At 40.6% G+C, this 17,692-nt stretch overlaps 1 protein-coding gene across 1 annotated transcript in view; it reads right to left on the bottom strand.

The window, feature by feature from the left end:
- trappc9 (trafficking protein particle complex subunit 9) overlaps positions 1–17,692 on the bottom strand; it is a 353,332-nt gene that overhangs the window by 300,499 nt on the left and 35,141 nt on the right. Inside the window, exons 4-6 of the mRNA XM_078215491.1 lie at positions 16,030–16,158; positions 11,791–11,817; positions 5,974–6,095 (exon numbers count right to left, since the gene is read on the bottom strand). Coding sequence (XP_078071617.1) covers positions 5,974–6,095; positions 11,791–11,817; positions 16,030–16,158 — 278 coding nt within the window. The remainder of the gene's footprint in view (positions 1–5,973; positions 6,096–11,790; positions 11,818–16,029; positions 16,159–17,692) is intronic.

Raw genomic sequence — 17,692 nt, 5'->3', positions numbered from 1 at the left:
AAATGATGCGAGAAGATAGAAGGCTATCCCTTCTGTTTGTCACATAAAACATTAAGCTTTCTTCATGATAATAACATCCCTGGTCATACTACTAACTATCACATATGCTTCAAAATGCAAATCAACCAGCCAGCTGCAATTCGACTCCTCAATCTCTGTGCCATATGAATTAATCCACCTTTACTGTATTTATAGAAATTTTGCTTAATTACCAGTCAGATCTCAATCAAGTGCTTTACAAAAGTTTAACATTCTATAGATCAAAACAAAATAGCTTCAGTAGAAGCTGGAATCAGAAACAAAAACAGATAATGCTGGAAAATTTCAGCTTCACTGGAACATTGCAAAAGGCCAAAGACAGACATGTGGACAGGACAGCAGGGTGCTATGTTGAAATGACAAGCGACAGGAAGGTTTAGGTCTGCTCACAGACAGACCGAAGGTCAGACCAGACTGAACATCAAGTTCAACAACCTCCAAGCATGAACTTTCTTCTCCACCACATTTCCATTTATTTTATTTTATTTCTTCTTTTCATCAAATTAATCCATTTTATTACTTTTTTTTAATTTTTCCACTTCTAAAATCTCACCTCCTCCCTGTCCCGCTAAGGCGATCTTCCACTCTCCTACACTCTGCATCTTTGTTCTGCCATTTACACATTCTGATCTCTCAATGGACACTTTTGGCACCATTCACATTACCTTTGTCTTTTTGTCTATGCCATCCCAATCAATTACACCACCCTCCTCAACCCTCAGTATAAATCTTGTCGAATTTTCCTTGCCTTCAGCTCTGAAGGGTCATCCTGAATCAAAATACTGACTCTATTCTCTCCATAGATGCTATCAGATTTGCTGTGGTTTCTGTTTTTGCATTACACTTTATACCTCTACAGGTGAAGAACAACAGACAACTTGCTTATTCTACTCGGCACTAGGCTAGGTCAATTAAAAGGGATGCACAGGTAATAATCCTATGATCTGAACTACATGAATTTGCCTGTTAAAGTGCAGGCAAGTAGTTTCTGTGGTAGCTTAAAACATCTCTACAATACAAAAGGCTCCAACAAAAGAACAAAGAACAATACAGCACAGGAACAGGCCCTTCGGCCCTCCAAGCCTGCGCCGCTCATGTGCCCAACTAGACCATTCGTTTGTATCCCTCTATTCCCAGTCTGTTCATGTGGCTATCTATAGATAAGTCTTAAACGATCCCAGTGTGTCCGCCTCAATCACCTTGCTTGGGAGTGCATTCCAGGCCCCCACCACCCTCTGCGTAAAATACGTCCCCCTGACATCTGTGTTGAACCTTGCCCCCCTCACCTTGAACCCGTGACAGATTTTTAAGACACTAGTGACCTACATTTAGTCAAGCTTTTAAATTTGAATAATTCATTTTGACAAAATGAACAGTACTGACAACCAATTGTGAATTTAAAACAGAAGCCACTTTACTTTCATAAAGGTTATCCCAGATATCAAAACAGGGCTTCAAATTAAATTTATCCATTGCATCCATATAATTGAGGTATTAAAAGTGCATCCACACTTAGCTGATTTAACTACCTATACCAGGCGTAAATCAATGATAATGACCCGAATGTGGCAATAGATCACTTATTGGGTACTAAATACCCGTGGACAATGGTGTTGAGGCAAGATAGGGAAGGAAGGAAGAGGTGCCCGAAATGATTAAGGAGATTAGCTTTGGAGAGAAAGGATGCCCTGGAGCAAGCAAAGAAGGGTCAAATGGTCTACACTTCCTCCTATTTTCTATGTATCAATGAAGTACTCAATGAGTACTGTCTATTGAGTACTTTATGTTTTCACTAAAGATTATCATACTGTCAGAGCCTTGGCGAAGCAAGAGGTCATTAAAGTGCTGGATGGGCAAAAGCTTCATAAAATAAAGGTATTAGAAAGGCTGCCTGTACTTCAATTTGTTACGCTCACGAGGATCTGATGATGCATTCAAAGATGGTAAGGGAAACAAATGTGGAAATGGAGGATGGATAGACCACATTCTTCCAATATTCCATAGATACAATGGTTGTACCAGAGAACTGGAGAATTGCAAAAAGGATCGTTTTTATGTAGTTGCTGGAGTTATGTGAGCATAACTCCAGGCCACTCAATTTAACCTCTGCAGTGGGAACACTTTTAGAAAAGGTAATGTAGGACAACATTAAGCCACTTGGACAGATGTGGATTAATTGAGGAAAGCAAACAGATTTGGTAAAGGTTAACTGTGTTCAATTAACTGGATTTTTTTAGTTTCTTTGGAGGTAAAAGAGCAAAGAACAGTACAGCACAGGAACAGGCCCTTCAGCCCACCAAGTCTGTGCCAACACAGATGCCTCTCTAATCTAATATTTTCTTGCTTCTATGTGATATATCCCTCTATTCCCTGCCTATTCATGTATCTATCCGGATGCCTCTTGTACGTTGTTACAGAATCTGCTTCCATGACCTTCTCCGGCAGCGCGTCGCAGGGATTCACCACCCTCTGAGAAAAATGTGCCCCTTACATCTCTTTTAAACTTTCCCCCTCCCACTTTCAACCTATGCCCCCGAATAATTGACCCTTCGACCCTGGGAAAAAAGACTCTGACTATCCATTTCTCCAAGCCTGTCATAATCTTGTAAACCTATCAGACTCATCCTCTGATGCTACACTGAAAACGATCCAAATTTGTTCAACCTTTCTTCATAGTCCATATCATCCAAACTAGGCAACATTCTGGTAAACCTCTTTCCGACACATCAACATCCTTCCAGTAGTGTGATGACCAGAATTGTACACAATATCCAAATGAGGCCTAACCAAAGTCGTATACAGCTGCAACATGATTTTCCAATTCCTATACTCAACGCCCCGATTGATGAAGGCCAGCATGCCATATGCCTTCTTGACCACCTTGTCCACCCGAGTTGCTGCCTTCAGGGAACTGTGGAGCTGCATGCCTACATCCCTCTGCATGCTAATATTTCTAAGGACTGTACCAGTTACTGTTAAAGAGAATTTTTTGAAAATTCACTTATGGGTTGTGGACAAGACCAGCATTTATTGCCCGTCCCTAGTTGCCCTTCAGAAGGTGGTGGTGAGCTGCCTTTTTGAACCAGTGCAGTCCCCAAGGTGTAGGTACACCTACAGTGCTGTTGGAGAGGGAATTTAAGATTTTGACCCAGCGACAGTAAAGGAATGGCGATATATTCCCAAGTTAGGACTGTGAGTGATTTGGAGGGGAACCTCCAGGTGGCAATGTTCCCAGGTATCTGCTGCTCTTGTCCTTCTAGATGGTCGTGGTCATGGGTTTGAAAGGTGCTGCTTAAGGAACCTTGGTTGAGTTCCTGCAGTGCATCTTGTAGATCATACACATGGCTGCCACAGTTCATTCGTGCTGGAGGGATTGAATGTTTGTGGAAGGGTAGCAATCAAGTGAGCTGCTTTGCCCTGGATGGTGTCAAGTTTCTTGAATGCTGTTGGAGCTACACTCAGCCAGGCAAGTGGAGAGCATTTAATCACATTCTTGACTCGTGTCTTGTAGATGGTGGTCAGGCTTTAGGGAGTCAGGAACGAGTTACTCACCACAGGATTCTGAGCCTTGGACCTGCTCTGGTAGCCACAGTATTTTCTGGCTCGTCCAGTTCAGTTTCTGGTCAATAGTAACCCCCAGGATGTTGATAGTTGATGAGGGTAATGCAGTTGATGTGGTGTACATGAACTTTCAAAAGGTGTTTTACAAAATGATAGATAACAGGCTTGTCAGTGAAGTTAAAGCCAACAGAGTAAAAGGGTAGGTAACAGCAATGATATGAGTGACAATGTTGACAGTTGTTTCTCAGGCTGCAGGAAGATATACAGTAGGATTCCCCAGGGGTTAGTCCTCAGACCACTGCTTTTCATACAATAGAATCCCTACAGTGCAGGAGGCCGCCATTCGGCGCATCGAGTCTTCACTGACCACAATCCCACCCAGGCCCTATTTGCATCACCCCTCATATTTACCCTCCTAATACCCCGACACTAGCTTGGCCAATCAACCTCACCCACACATCTTTGGACTATACCGGAGCACCAGGAGGAAACCCACGCAGACAGAGAGAATGTGCAAACTCCACACAGTGACCTGGCGCTATGAGGTAGCAGTGCTAACCGCTGTGCCACCGTGCCCCCCCCCCCCCCTTCTTTCAACATTTCAAGATGACACAAAGTTTGCAAGTATTGTGAACTGCCATGAGGATATTAATAGACTTTGAGAACATAGGCTGAAGGAATGAGGAATCAATTCACCTCTTAACCTAATTGCCAGGTCACTTCGCTAGCCCTTTTTCAAGCCCTCATAATTGCCCATATTTAAGTTTGAAATAGTAGTTCTGGAACCATTCTTCCCTCTCTCAAACAGAGTGTAAAATTCAATCATATAATGATCAATGCTATCTAGTGCATTCACTATGAAGTCATTATTTAATTCTAGTTCATTGCACAATACCAGCTCTACTCTAGCCTGCTCTCTGGCTGGTGCCAGAATGAGCTGTTCTAAGAAACTATCCTGAAAACATTACATGAATTCCTCATCTGGGCTACCTTTTACATCTGATTTTCGCAGATTGCATGCACTCTAAAATCTCCTATGATTATCACTATACCTTTCTGACAAGCTCCCATTATTTATTCCATTATGATCTGTCCTACTACATGGCTACTGTTAAATGGCATGAGGTTGGTAGAATACAAGAGCAGGGATGAACTGCTGAGGCTCTACAAGTCTCTGGTCAGGACACATTTGGAATATTGAGAGCAATTTTGGGCCCCATATCTAAGGAAGGATGTGCTGGCCTTGGAGAAGGTTCAAAGCAGGTTCATGACAATGATCCCAGGAATGAAAGCCTTGACTTTTGAGGAATGTTTGAGGACTCTGGGTCTGTAGTCAATGGAGTATGGAAGGATGAGGGGTGATCGCACTGAAACTTACAGAAAACTGAAAGACTTGGATAGAGTGGACGTGGAGAAGATGTTTCCATTAGTCGGAGAGACTAGTATCCGAGGGCACAGCCTCAGAGGAAAGGGACGACCCTTTAGAACCAACATATCGAGGAACTTCTTCAGCCAGAGGGTGGTGAATCTGTGGAATTCATTGCAACTGAAGGCTGTGGAGGCCAGTTCATTGAATGTATTTATGACATAGGTAGGTTCTCGACTGGTTACAGGGAAAAGGCGGGCGAATGGGGTTGAGAAACATATTAGCTATGATCGAATGGCGGAGCAGACCCGATGGGCCAAATGGACTAATTCTGCTCCTACATCTTATGGTTTTATGATTACAGGATCGACCCTCTGTCTGAGAGCTATTGCCAGGAGTCAAGGACAAAATACTTATTTTCTCAGTTTTTGGAACATCACACCTCAGGCGGCATGGTAGCACAGTGGTTAGCACTGCTGCTTCACAGCTCCAGGGACCTGGGTTCGAATCCCGGCTCGGGTCACTGTCTGTGTGGAGTTTGCACATTCTCCCTGTGTCTGTGCGGGTTTCCTCCGGGTGCTCCGGTTTCCTCCCACAGTCCAAAGATGTGCGGGCTAGGTTGATTGGCCATTCTAAATTGCCCCTTAGTGTCCCGGGGTGCATAGGTTAGAGGGATTAGTGGGTAAATATATGGGGATCGGGCCTGGGTGGGATTGTGGTTGGTGCAGACTCGATGGGCCGAATGGCCTCTTTCTGCACTGTAGGATTCTATGATTCTAGAATCCTCCCTTTAAACCTCATTATGCCTAGAGAGCTAGTCACAGAATCCCATCACACCTGGGACTGTTCAGACCAATTTCAAAGGGAACAACTGAGATGTTATTTGATAAGCCAACCATCTCATTCTGACACAAGGATTTACTTTTCTCTTTCAAATTGGAATATACATGAGGTCCAATTTGAGACAACATATTCCAGTATTGTACAGTGCACTATTTCAAGATTACCTTGCCAAAGTAAGTAATGGCTTCCTTATATTTGTCAATAATATCCTCAGGACTCAGACAGTTCTTCGCTCTTCCAATCTCAGTACTAGTGTCTGCACTGATGCCATTTGTTGTCAATGCACCTGGAAATTTAGAAAAGCAACAGAATAAGTATTTTGAAGTGAACATTCTGTGTAGAAATCTCAATCTATGTACGCAGGATATTAAAAGATCAAAACATGGTCGTTGAGCTACTTACAGTAAAGAATCACTACCCATCGCAACTCAAATCATTTTGTTTTGGTAGATGAAAACACAGATGGGATGGCTCAAAAGACCATCTTCTATTCTGTAAACTTGCATCAGATCATAAAACATGCAGTAAGTGTATCTTTTCAAAACAATGGCTCCTCATATCCATGATCCAGAAAGGCCAGAGGCAATGAATTGATAAACTCATGTAATTCTGTGCTTTTTGGAACACAGCACTATACAAACAACTACCAGGGGTATGGTGATCCTTTGGAGCCCATGTGAAACAAGCCACACTCTTTTCAGTAATGTCGTGCTATGTCTCTCACTTTTTGCTTCAAGAGAACATTACGTTAGTCTCAAAGCCTATGTTCAGTGACTCGGTGGCCAGGATCTGATATAACTGAGTTATATAGTTTGCATTCTTGCCTGTTGCTGGAGTAAAAGGAGTTCCAAATCTTCAACTGTAAACAAACACCCTATAAGTAAAGGACATCCAAGACAGATGAATCATTTGAAACAATCGCACCAAACATGGGATAAACGGAAGTGAACAGGATGCAAGCCAACTTTACTTTTTTTTAAAAACTCCCAATTAGAATATTTTTCTTACTTGGTCTCTTTCCACACTGCTAATTTTTAAATCTGCCTTCAGCTTCCACTTCAAGCAACAGTCTCTTATGTGGTATTACATTGAATGCTTTCTCGCAGTCCATATAAATGGGATCCATAGGCATTTCCTTGTCTACTACTTTATTCACTTCAAATAATTCAAACAGATTCATCCCTTTATAAATCAATGCTTACTCTGATTAGCTAAAATTAAAAAGGTGGTAGGGTATGTGAGCACTTGGCTGCACAGGATTCAAGCTTATGAAACCAGAGAGAAAACCTCATTGCATGAACAGGAAATTGGTCGAGTGGTAGTAAATAATGGCAAGGAGATACCTGCATCTGTGAGCAATAACTAGTGATACCCTGGGATAATTTTTACTATAATCCCGAGGATAATTAATTATCAAAGCAATTCTTACAATATTCAGTTTCCTCAACTCTTCCAGGGACACACATTTTACATACACCATTTTAAAAATTCTATCCGCACCCCTTTCAGAAGCTATGAAATTTCTCAAAGGCAAGAATGGTTATTCATATGACACTAGGAATGTGGAGGCTTGCATCTCCCCAACCTCCTCTGCAGTGAAGAATTTATAATACAAGAAACTTATGCCCATTTACGATACAAGGACACAATATCTGAGCTTTCCATTTGATTCAATGCATTTCACTGTTCGGGCCAATGAGTTGATGAATAACAGAGATCCTATCAAAAGGGAAGGTAGGACTGTTAGGAAAAACAATTCAGGCACAGATTTTGTAAGATGCTACCCGAAACCTGAATTAGAACATTTAAATTCATATTATTTGGATCAATAAGATTTTCAAATAAAATTGCTGTTGGAAGTAAAGTGTTATGTTGGAGCTCCCTATAGAAGAAATTAGATACAGCTCTTAGGGCCAAAGGGATCAAGAGATATGTGGGGGGAGGGGGATCAGGATATTAAATTTGATAATCAGTCGTGATCAAAACGAATGGCTGTGCAGGCTCGAAGGGCCGAATGGCCTACTCCTGCTTCTAGTTTTTATGTTCCCTAATCCTCAGACCGTAATCAGTAAGGATGACACCTCCTCCACGATTTTCCTCAACACCGGTGCCCCACAAGGCTGTGCCCTCAGCCCTTTACTCCTCACACACCTATGACTGTGTGGCCAAATTCCCCTCCAATTCGATATTCAAGTTTACTATGATGCCACCATAGTGGGTCGGATCTCAAACAATGATGAGACATGCCCCTCTCAACATCAACGGAGATGAAGTGGAAATGGTCACAAGCTTCAAGTTTCTTGGTGTCCAAATCACCAACCTGTCCTGGTCCCTCCACGCCAATGTTATTGTTAAGAAAGCCCACCAAAGTCTCTACTTTCTCAGGAAGCTAAGGAAATTCAGCATGCCTGCTATGATTTGCACCAACTTTTACAGATGCACCATAGAAAGCATCCTTTCTGGATGTACCACAGCTTGGTATGGCTCCTGCTCGGACCAAAACCACAATAAACTACAAAGGGTTGTGAACATAGCCCAGTCCATCACGGAAACTAGCCTTCCATCCATTGACTCTGTCTACACTCTCCGCTGCCTCAGAAAAGCAGCCAGTATATTCGAGGACCCCAGCACCCCAGATATACTCTCTTCCACATTCTTCCATTGGGAAAAAGATATAAAAGTCTGAGATTACATACCAACCAATTCAAGAACAGCTTCTTCCCTGCTGCCATCAAACTTTTGAATGCTCCTACCTTAAAGTTGATCTTTCTCTACACCCTAGCTATGACTGTAGCACTACATTCTGCACCCTCTCCTTTCCTTCTTCCCTATGTACTCTATGAACAGTATACTTTGTCTTACAGCACACAAAAACAATACTTCTCACCGTATACCAATATGTCTAACAATAATAAATCAAATTAAATTAAAACGAAGCACAAGTCAGGAGTATGATGGAATACTCTGCACTTGCCTGGATGAATGCAGCTCCAACAACACAAAAGCAACTTGACAGCATCCAGGACGAAGCAGCCCGCTTCACTGGGACTGGCATCCCTTCAACAAATGCTCAATGGCAGCATTGCGTACCATCTACAAGATGTACTGCAGGAACTCATCAAGACACCTTAGATAACACCCTGCAAACCTGCGACTGATACCATCTAGAATGACAAGTTCTCTTCCAAGTTGCACATCATCCTGACTTGGAACTATATTGCCATTCATACACTGTCTCGGAGTCAAAATCCTGGAACTTGCTCCCCAACAGCATGGTGTATCTACAGCAGTTTACCACCATCTTCTCAAGGGCAATTGGGGATGGGCAATAAATGCTGGCCTAGCTAGTGATGCCCACATCCCAAAAATGAATTTTTAAAAATTCATGCTTCCAATTTTCACCCGTGTCTCCCTTTTACATTGTCCATTTCTGACTTTCCCTTCATAGAATATTAGAGCACAGATCTCTGCACTGGTTATTTCTAAAAGCAAGTCTGTTAGTCTCACTTCCCCACTTCTTCTCCCATTCTCCTACCACTTTTTTCTCTTAACTTTTAATCCAATTCCCTTTCGAAGGTGACTGTTGAATTTGCATCCATCACCTTACCAGACTGTGCATACCAAATACAAATCTCACATTGCACAAAATATTTCATGGTGCTTCACGTTCTTTTGCCGATCACCTTAAATCTACGCCATTGGTAATTGATCCTTCAGGCACTGGATACAGATTTTAGTTACTTTCCTGTTTTAAGGCAGTTGTTAAAACCTCTCCCTTTGGCTAAGCTTTTAGTCATCTGACCCAGTATCTCCTTCTGTGCCTTGGTATCATTTTGTTTTATAATTTGCCTTGGGACATTTTGTTACATTAATAATTACTGTGTTTACTTTGAACACTATCAAATCTCCTCAGCCTCCTCTGCTCTGACAAGTACAATCCCAGCTTCGCTCGTCTACCGATATAACTGTAATTCCTCAACCTTGAAAGCATTCCAGTACATCTCTTCAACCCTTTCAACCAGATGCACTGCCCTTCCTTTCTCCCCACCTGCACTACACAACCCACACTCCCACCTCTCCAAGGTGCCTGCCCCCTTCCAAACCAATGTCTCTTTAACCAAGTCATCGTGGCCTTCATCCTTGGCCTGCTTGCAATCCAGCAGCACCCCCAACAGCTGTCAGGACTGGAAGAGCTGCTAACCAATTCAAGGGTGGGACTTCTTCCCATCGAGGAGCAGAAGTCCAACACTTTCCTTGTTGTTACCACCTGCAACATGTTATTGCTGTGCATAGATGTTTGTTCCAAACGATTCTAACCAATGGCAAGGGTTAATTTGGATTTTGTGTCTTATTTCATAGAATCCCTACAGTGCAGAGGAGGCCATTTGGCCCATCGAGTCTGCACAGACTCTCAGACTGGGTATCTTACTCAGGCCTTTTTTCTGTCATTCATGACTCATGTAAATCGAAGATTTGGAACTTAAAATATTTTAAATAAAATGTTTCCTACCTGAAACTGCTCAAAAGTTACAACAACACTCCAGCTGAGGCCAAACTAGAGTTTTCTTTACAATTAGAATAATTTCAGGCTTTTAAACTCGATGTCTCTATTTATAAAACTCAGGATTCCAAATTTTTGATCAACTCTAGTGCCCTTTTTAGGCACTAATATTCTAGGCCACGCAGAGACTTCATAAACACACCTGTTCACAATTTTCTTCTCAACCTACAGTCTGTAAAAACCCCAGCAGTTTCTACATCATATCTGCTGTGCTAATCTTTCAAGTCACAACCTATATAAACATGCATGTTTATACAAGATCAAGTTTGTTGCTAAATGAAAACCCACAATTAACTGCTAAAAGTTCCCTTGCTTCCCAGTTAATTGGATCTGCATGACATGCATGAGACATTAGGCCAGATTCTCCAACCTCGTCTGCAGCTGAGATTCTCTGGTCCTGCTGCAGTGAATGGAGATTTGGCTGTGTGCCAACTTCTCCATTCTCACTGATAGTGGTGGCAAGGTATAGCACATTGGAGAATTCCAGCCCTTGTCTCTTGCATCTTTTGGAGAGACTAATGGTTTCCTTGCTGTTGCTCTTTTTGGAAGGAGATTAAAACAGTAGAAAAACAAAAAAAGGATTGGATTCCATAAAGAAGGTATTCTGTATTGTACCACACTCATTTTTCTACTGATGTGGACCCTGAAGTAAGCAGCCAGCTCTGTTGATACTGCCTTCCCATCGGGGATAGGAGAGAACAATATCAGGTTTGAGGACTTTTAAGTGCTAAGTGACTTCAATTCTGTTAACTTTTTTCCTAATATTTTTCTTAGATTTTCAGACTTTGCATCACGATTAATTGGGCTAAACACAGGGTAGGAAAACATTTTTCTACGAACACACATTTTCTGAATATTTCGAAAATCATTATTTCCTGTCTTTATAAATCATCCCATCCACAGTTAAAATACTTCACAAATGTGTTAATTTTGTATAAATAAAAAGATACTGAAAAGAAACTGCTGAGATACACCATGCAAACATTTAAAAGTCTCAGAAGTGGGATATCATGAGTTGGGGTGACAAGTCTTCTCTAACAGCCATATTTAAAAAAAGACTTCCCTTCTAAGTTTCACTGGTTTAAAATCATTGTACATGACTGTAGAAGAGAACACCAGAAGAAAATATATTGACAAACTTGCACCATATGTTAACAAACAGCAAAATCCAGAACACTTTTTAATCTACTAGCAGCTCTGTGCCATGTGTTAACCAAACAATATTATTTTTCTAAATATTTAGAAACTTTGATCTATGTTTTTTGATTTAAATTGCAACAGTTTAGAATCTTGATCTCTTCATGCAAGCAATATCTTATGTGTAAGCAATCAAACAGATAGCAAGGAAAGAACAAAAGCAAAAAATGTATAATTGTTGTAGCACTCAAGACTTAATTAGTAAAGCAGAGAAGTACGGTACCTGGATCAATGAGAACTTCCTGTGCCCCTAGAAGTGGGAACAAACAATTGTCTTTCACTCCCTTTGCACACTCATTTTTTAAAAAATCAACATTGTTATTTAATCTATTCAATGCACTCAAAGGTAACCTCTTAAAATAATCTCTGCTCCTCTGTCACTTCCAATTATACACTGTCATCAGTGTTCAAAAATCAAAATATCCTCTTCTTGTTGGAGCACAGAATTGCAAACATTAGTCTTTCAATTAAATGCAGCAAGATTTCAATGGAATTAAACTTTGCCACAGCTTTTGACCATTCTCCAGTCTCTTTTAGCCTTTATCCAAATGTAACATAATGTAATACACGTACATACAAAAAATTGCATGGGCTTATTTTCAAGCCTAAGGTCCAAGAGAAAAGCTGAGTGATAGTGTTCCAATTCTCTCTGGCTAAGTGACCGAATGAAAAGCACTTGAACTGCATTCAGATCAAATGTAAAGTGGCTTGAATAATCTCAAATCAACTCCGACTGGACAAGATTCCATTGCATAAATTACATGGTTCGCAAACTGGTAATCTTACTCAAAAGCCAAAACTATGGCTGTTGTGGCAAGTAGAAAAGTAGGGTATGTTCTACCAAAGTTAAGGTTATTGGTTCAACATAAAGAGAGTTTTATTCAGCACCACATTGTGCCAATGCTTGGTGGATGCCCAAGTGGAAATAGTGTACCCACATAACAATTTGCAAAAGCATTACGCTGCAGATGCTGAAACAAAATGAAATGTACAGAAAATGGTAGAAACTCAGGTTAGGCAACATCTGTGAAGAAGGGAAGTTAGGATTAATATTTCAGGTTGATTTTCATCAAAACCCATTGTTATCCCGTTAAGCAAAAACCAGCAAAAAAAAACTTCAGACAGGGAAGGCCATCTCACAATAAAAACAAGGGAGAAGGGAAATCTTTAAGACATTTAGCAATTCCTTCTCTTAGGACGGGAAAATAAGATAATTCATCTTGCAGAAATTTTTCAAAATTAAAATATACTCTTCGATAGGATCACAAGGTGGAAACAGCAGGCAACAGGCCCTGGCTTAACCATGGAACAGCAAGGCAACAACTGAATAGGGATCATGAAGGGTAGACTGAGGCCAGCATACAAGACGCAGCAAACCCCTGCCAGATATTGAAGGAAATGAGGCCAGTATGGGAGTGGGAGGCCATGCAAAAGGCAAAGGCCAAAAGCATTAAAATTTACTTATTGTACCTGCACACAAACGGCAATAATTGAAGGTCAAGCAAACTGTAAAAATGGAAAAATTGTTATTTCATGGCAAGCGGACTTCGGTGATTCACACCACATCGTTGGGAAATTTGCAACTATGCTGGCAGGCAAGTTTCCTTGCTCCCAAGCTTCCATTATAAAAATGGTGAAACCTTTTCCTTTATAAAGAATTGGCACAAAAAGTAACCAAATCTTGACCCTAAGGCAGGAATTTTCAATCAAACATAAATGCAGAATCCACTCAACTAATCTGATCATTTTATAAAGATGAATAATGAGGGAAAGCGACTTAAAAGTTTAATTTCAATCAATTTGCCCTACGTACAATGCTTTCTGTAAGCCAACATGCTTTTTTCAGAACCCAATTATTTTACTGAGGAATTTGATTCACTTTAAATTTACTTTTTCCGCCAAAACATAAAAATTACCTGAGTAAATCTGGGACCAAGGGGATTGCTTATTTCTTTCATGGGAACTGGCCATCATTGGCAAGGTCAGCATTTGTTGCACTTGAACTGAGTGGCTTACGAGGCTATTTCAGAGGGCAGTTAAGAGTCAACCATATTGCTGTGGGTCTGGAGTCACATGTAGGCCAGGCCAGGTATGGATGGTCAATTTCCTTCCCTGAAGGACATTAGTGAACCAGGCTTGTTTTTACAACATCCCATAATAGTTTCATGGCCACCATTACAGAGACTAGCTTTATACTCCAGATTTATTCATGTAACTCAAATTCCACAATCTTCTGTGATGCGATTTGGACTCATGTCCCAACATTAGTTTGAACCTGTGGAATACTGGTCCAGTGACATTACCCCATGCCATCATATTCCCCTAATTGTACATAGCCAACACGAGCAACAAAAGAAAAAACTTCTACAACCAAACCAAAGTTTGAAATCAGCTTCACACAGTGAGCACATTCCAGCATTACAACAAATATCAATGAAGGAAAAATTGAATTCTTGGCTATTAACTCGGAGCTTGTTACAGACTGTTCAGGTTTATCACCCCTCTCATCATAATTTTACATCTGATATTATGCAACTATTAACAGTCAATTATGTGGAGTTTAAAGCCACTCCCTTGGTGTATGCATTATAACACCATCCATAATTGAACGTCACGTTCTTTCACCTATTGCTGGTCCACAGAAAACACTGGTCCTCTTCCTATATCAGAGACCACACTGTTTAACAATGTTTCATGTAATTACTTCTGCAAGAGTATCATCCCTTGGCATTCATAGATGTTGTGCCAATAGAGTGAGCAGATAGTGAGAGAGAGGTAATATGCTACCTTTATTGCTCAGTTCAGAATTGTATAATGACTTATAATCTATGTGCATCTTCCAAAATGGAATGGATGCAAGTTTTATGCAGTGCAAGGGAAGTTCTAGGGATAGCTGTGCTTCTTTCGCAGAGAGCTCACAATTAGGCTACTGCTTGGTAAATTCAAAGTTGCTTCTTTTGTAACTCAAGGAATACGATATTCTAACGTAAGGTTACAACCATTCTGTGCCATTCTTAAGTTGAAGACAGCACAGAACAGAGAGCAAAGGAGTAAAAACAAAAGACAGGTAAATCATACCTCCCACAAATTGTCTAAACACAGGTACAACAAAAGCATTGAAGCATGCTTCCTTGTCTACCATTATTTGTTGTACAGCAGATGGGCACTGACGCATGGAGTACATTATAAATAGGGCAACATGACAGGAAAACAAAAGAGGGAGGTATAAACAGAAACTAGCATCGATAAAATGGGACTATACACTAAGTTTCTGGTTTTCTAAACTCACCAGTTTTCTCTGTTCTACTCAAGCTATTAAGACCCCTCTCTGGAGTACACTACCACAGAACATCAAGTAACTCATCCAAGTGGCTATTTTTCTGATGTGAAAATTGTCTGGCCATTGAAAAAGTTGTAGAAATTGAGTTTGTGTCTTTATATGCCCTGTTTGTGAACAGAATTCCCACTCACCTGAAGAAGGAGCTTAAGGCTCCGAAAGCTTGTGGCTTTTGCTGCTAAATAAACCTGTTGGACTTACTTCTTACTGTGTTTACCCCAGTCCAACACCGGCATCTCCACATCATTGAAAAAGTTGACAGCAGAGGATTACTGCATCCTCAAACTATATCTATATGTAAAGTAATCTACACATACATTGTTCCTGAAATAATTAGTAGTGGGCCATCAAGAGAAGGAATCTTGGTCTATTATTTCCTCCCAACTCTTGGATTAGGATCCAATTGTAGTAACCAAAACACACCCACAAATCTCAGTCAGAACAGGTTATATCAGGCACCAGGACCTGATCAGTTCAATTACTCAATAGCTAAATTTACTGAACCATCAAACAAGCCAGAATATTTAAAGAATGAGCGAAGGTGCACAAACATAATTCTTTAGACTATAGTATTCATGTACCATTTTCTACATTTCTTACTGAATTACATTGTTCACTACTTCAATAAAGTCTTATATTGATCCTGTATTAGCATGTAATTTCTTTCCTAGTATAGTATGGATGAATAAGCCAAATTATGCAAGTTCTTTCATTTAAAAAATTTATACTCCAATATATTTGCCAATTGCAAGTGCTCCACTTTCTTCGCCATACATTGAACCACAAGATAAAGTACTTCCTTTGTGAACTATTTGGGCATTTGTTCGATATGAACCTCATTACAATAAAATGTGTAAACACATGCGTAATGTCTGTCTATCTGATCTTGTGTTAACAAGAGCTGAATTATTCCTATTCTGTTTCATTTCTTTATTAAAACTGAACAATTGACCATAGAATTCTCAACTCAAAACACGAACAAGGAATTTTAATGGATTAGAAGATATTAATTATTGTATGCTTTATGTATAAAAAGATCAAAAGCATTACATGTTCATTATAAATTATGCTATTAATTTCAAGAAACATAAAAGATTTACCAACCATAAAATACTGCTTACTTACCACGTCGATGTCGCTTGCCAGCCTCAGGTGGTAAACACACATTATAAGCTCTGCGAATTGACGGTTTTGACCCAGTGCCACTTGGATAATGGTAGATCACAGAAGATGAACACAAACCTTCCAATGCAGCTGAACAACAAAGTAGTATTTCTTAGTTTGAGACTAAACCACAAAACCCAAACAGATGCTATATACCTCCAGGATCAAGGGCATGAAGCACAATAAACAACGTATTAACATAATATGGCAAGTAGAAAACAGTGTTGTAGAATAGAGCAAATTTCATCCACTAGAATGAAAAGGATATTGAAATTGTGAAGTTAGCTTCATACACAATGCATCAGATTAAGCAACCAGAAATTTAATCCACAAATGAATGACTTCTCATCCTCCGTGATTTCAATCTCCATCACAACTTATCATGTACTCTTCCAAGTTCACTAACCTCTTATCCTCCCAAATCCCTTCTATGTAAACTTCCCAACCCACATTCATAACCACTCCTTTGATCTTGCCATCTCACATGGTCTCACTACTCCCATAATCTCAATCACAGATAAAGCCTTCTTTGAACGCTTGTTTGTATCATTCACCACCCACATTCTGACCCCCTCCCTCCCTTCCCATGTCCCAGCCCTACCTCCTTCTGCATTTGTCCTTGGAAAAACCTCAAATTAAATTACAACTGCACTTTCAAAATCTTAACTATCTAGTCTATGGCATTCCATTCATTGCAACATTTTTGCAGCTACTCGTTTACTCAACAGTGTCCTCACCGCCACCTTTGATGTCCGGGTCCCCAATCAGAGCGCTACACTCTCCTGCCCTGGTTGTTCAAGTACAGCCCTCTTCTCTGCTCATTTAAGTCCAAGGAACACAGACGTGAAATGAAATTGCACACAAGTGGCTTAGCCATTTACAACCAGATCTAATTGTACCACATAAAACATCACCGGGTCCTACTCCTGTCTGCTGCAACTGCTCACATTCCAGGATTATCCTGGATTGCAAAAAAAATCCCCAATTCTCCCTGCACCCTCCACTTTCAACGAGTGCAAAGTACTCATGGATTTTTCCATCACCAAGATGAAGACATCCATCAACTACCTCTTCTTGCACACCTCTCCCTTCCACTAGCCTGCTTGGCAAAATTTCCTTTAATGCTCTTCCTTACCCTAGCCCAAACTCTCGTCTTTCTTGATTCCCTACCTCCTTTCATACCCTCTGAGCTCATCTTGTTCAGAAAACCTACTCCTGTTCCCTATATCCTATTCCCAATAAATTGACCACCCAACCTCCTTTCAAGGCCCTTATGATAAAACTTAGCAGAACATCAGCAATCTCTTCAAAGGTGTTGTTCCTCTCTCCTTTAGATCTGCTGTCATCACTCTCCTCAAAAACCAATCCCTGACCTTCCATCCTCTCTCTAACCTTTCCTCTCCAAAGTCCTTTAGAGCCTCCCAAATCTGTTCCTATCTTTCAGGAACTCCCTGCTTGAATCTCACAAATGATCAAAACTACTCTTATCAAAGTCATGACATCTCATGTGACTGTGGTAAAGGTAAATTTTTCCTCCACATCCTACTCAACCTGTTTGCCGTCTTGGGCATGGTTGGTCACATCATTCTTCACCGGCTCTGCAGTCATCCAACTTGTTGGGACT

This window comes from Mustelus asterias, chromosome 7 (assembly GCF_964213995.1).
Source record: "Mustelus asterias chromosome 7, sMusAst1.hap1.1, whole genome shotgun sequence".
NCBI classification, from domain to species: Eukaryota; Metazoa; Chordata; class Chondrichthyes; order Carcharhiniformes; family Triakidae; genus Mustelus; species Mustelus asterias.
This window is presented reverse-complemented; position numbering and strand designations above follow the sequence as displayed.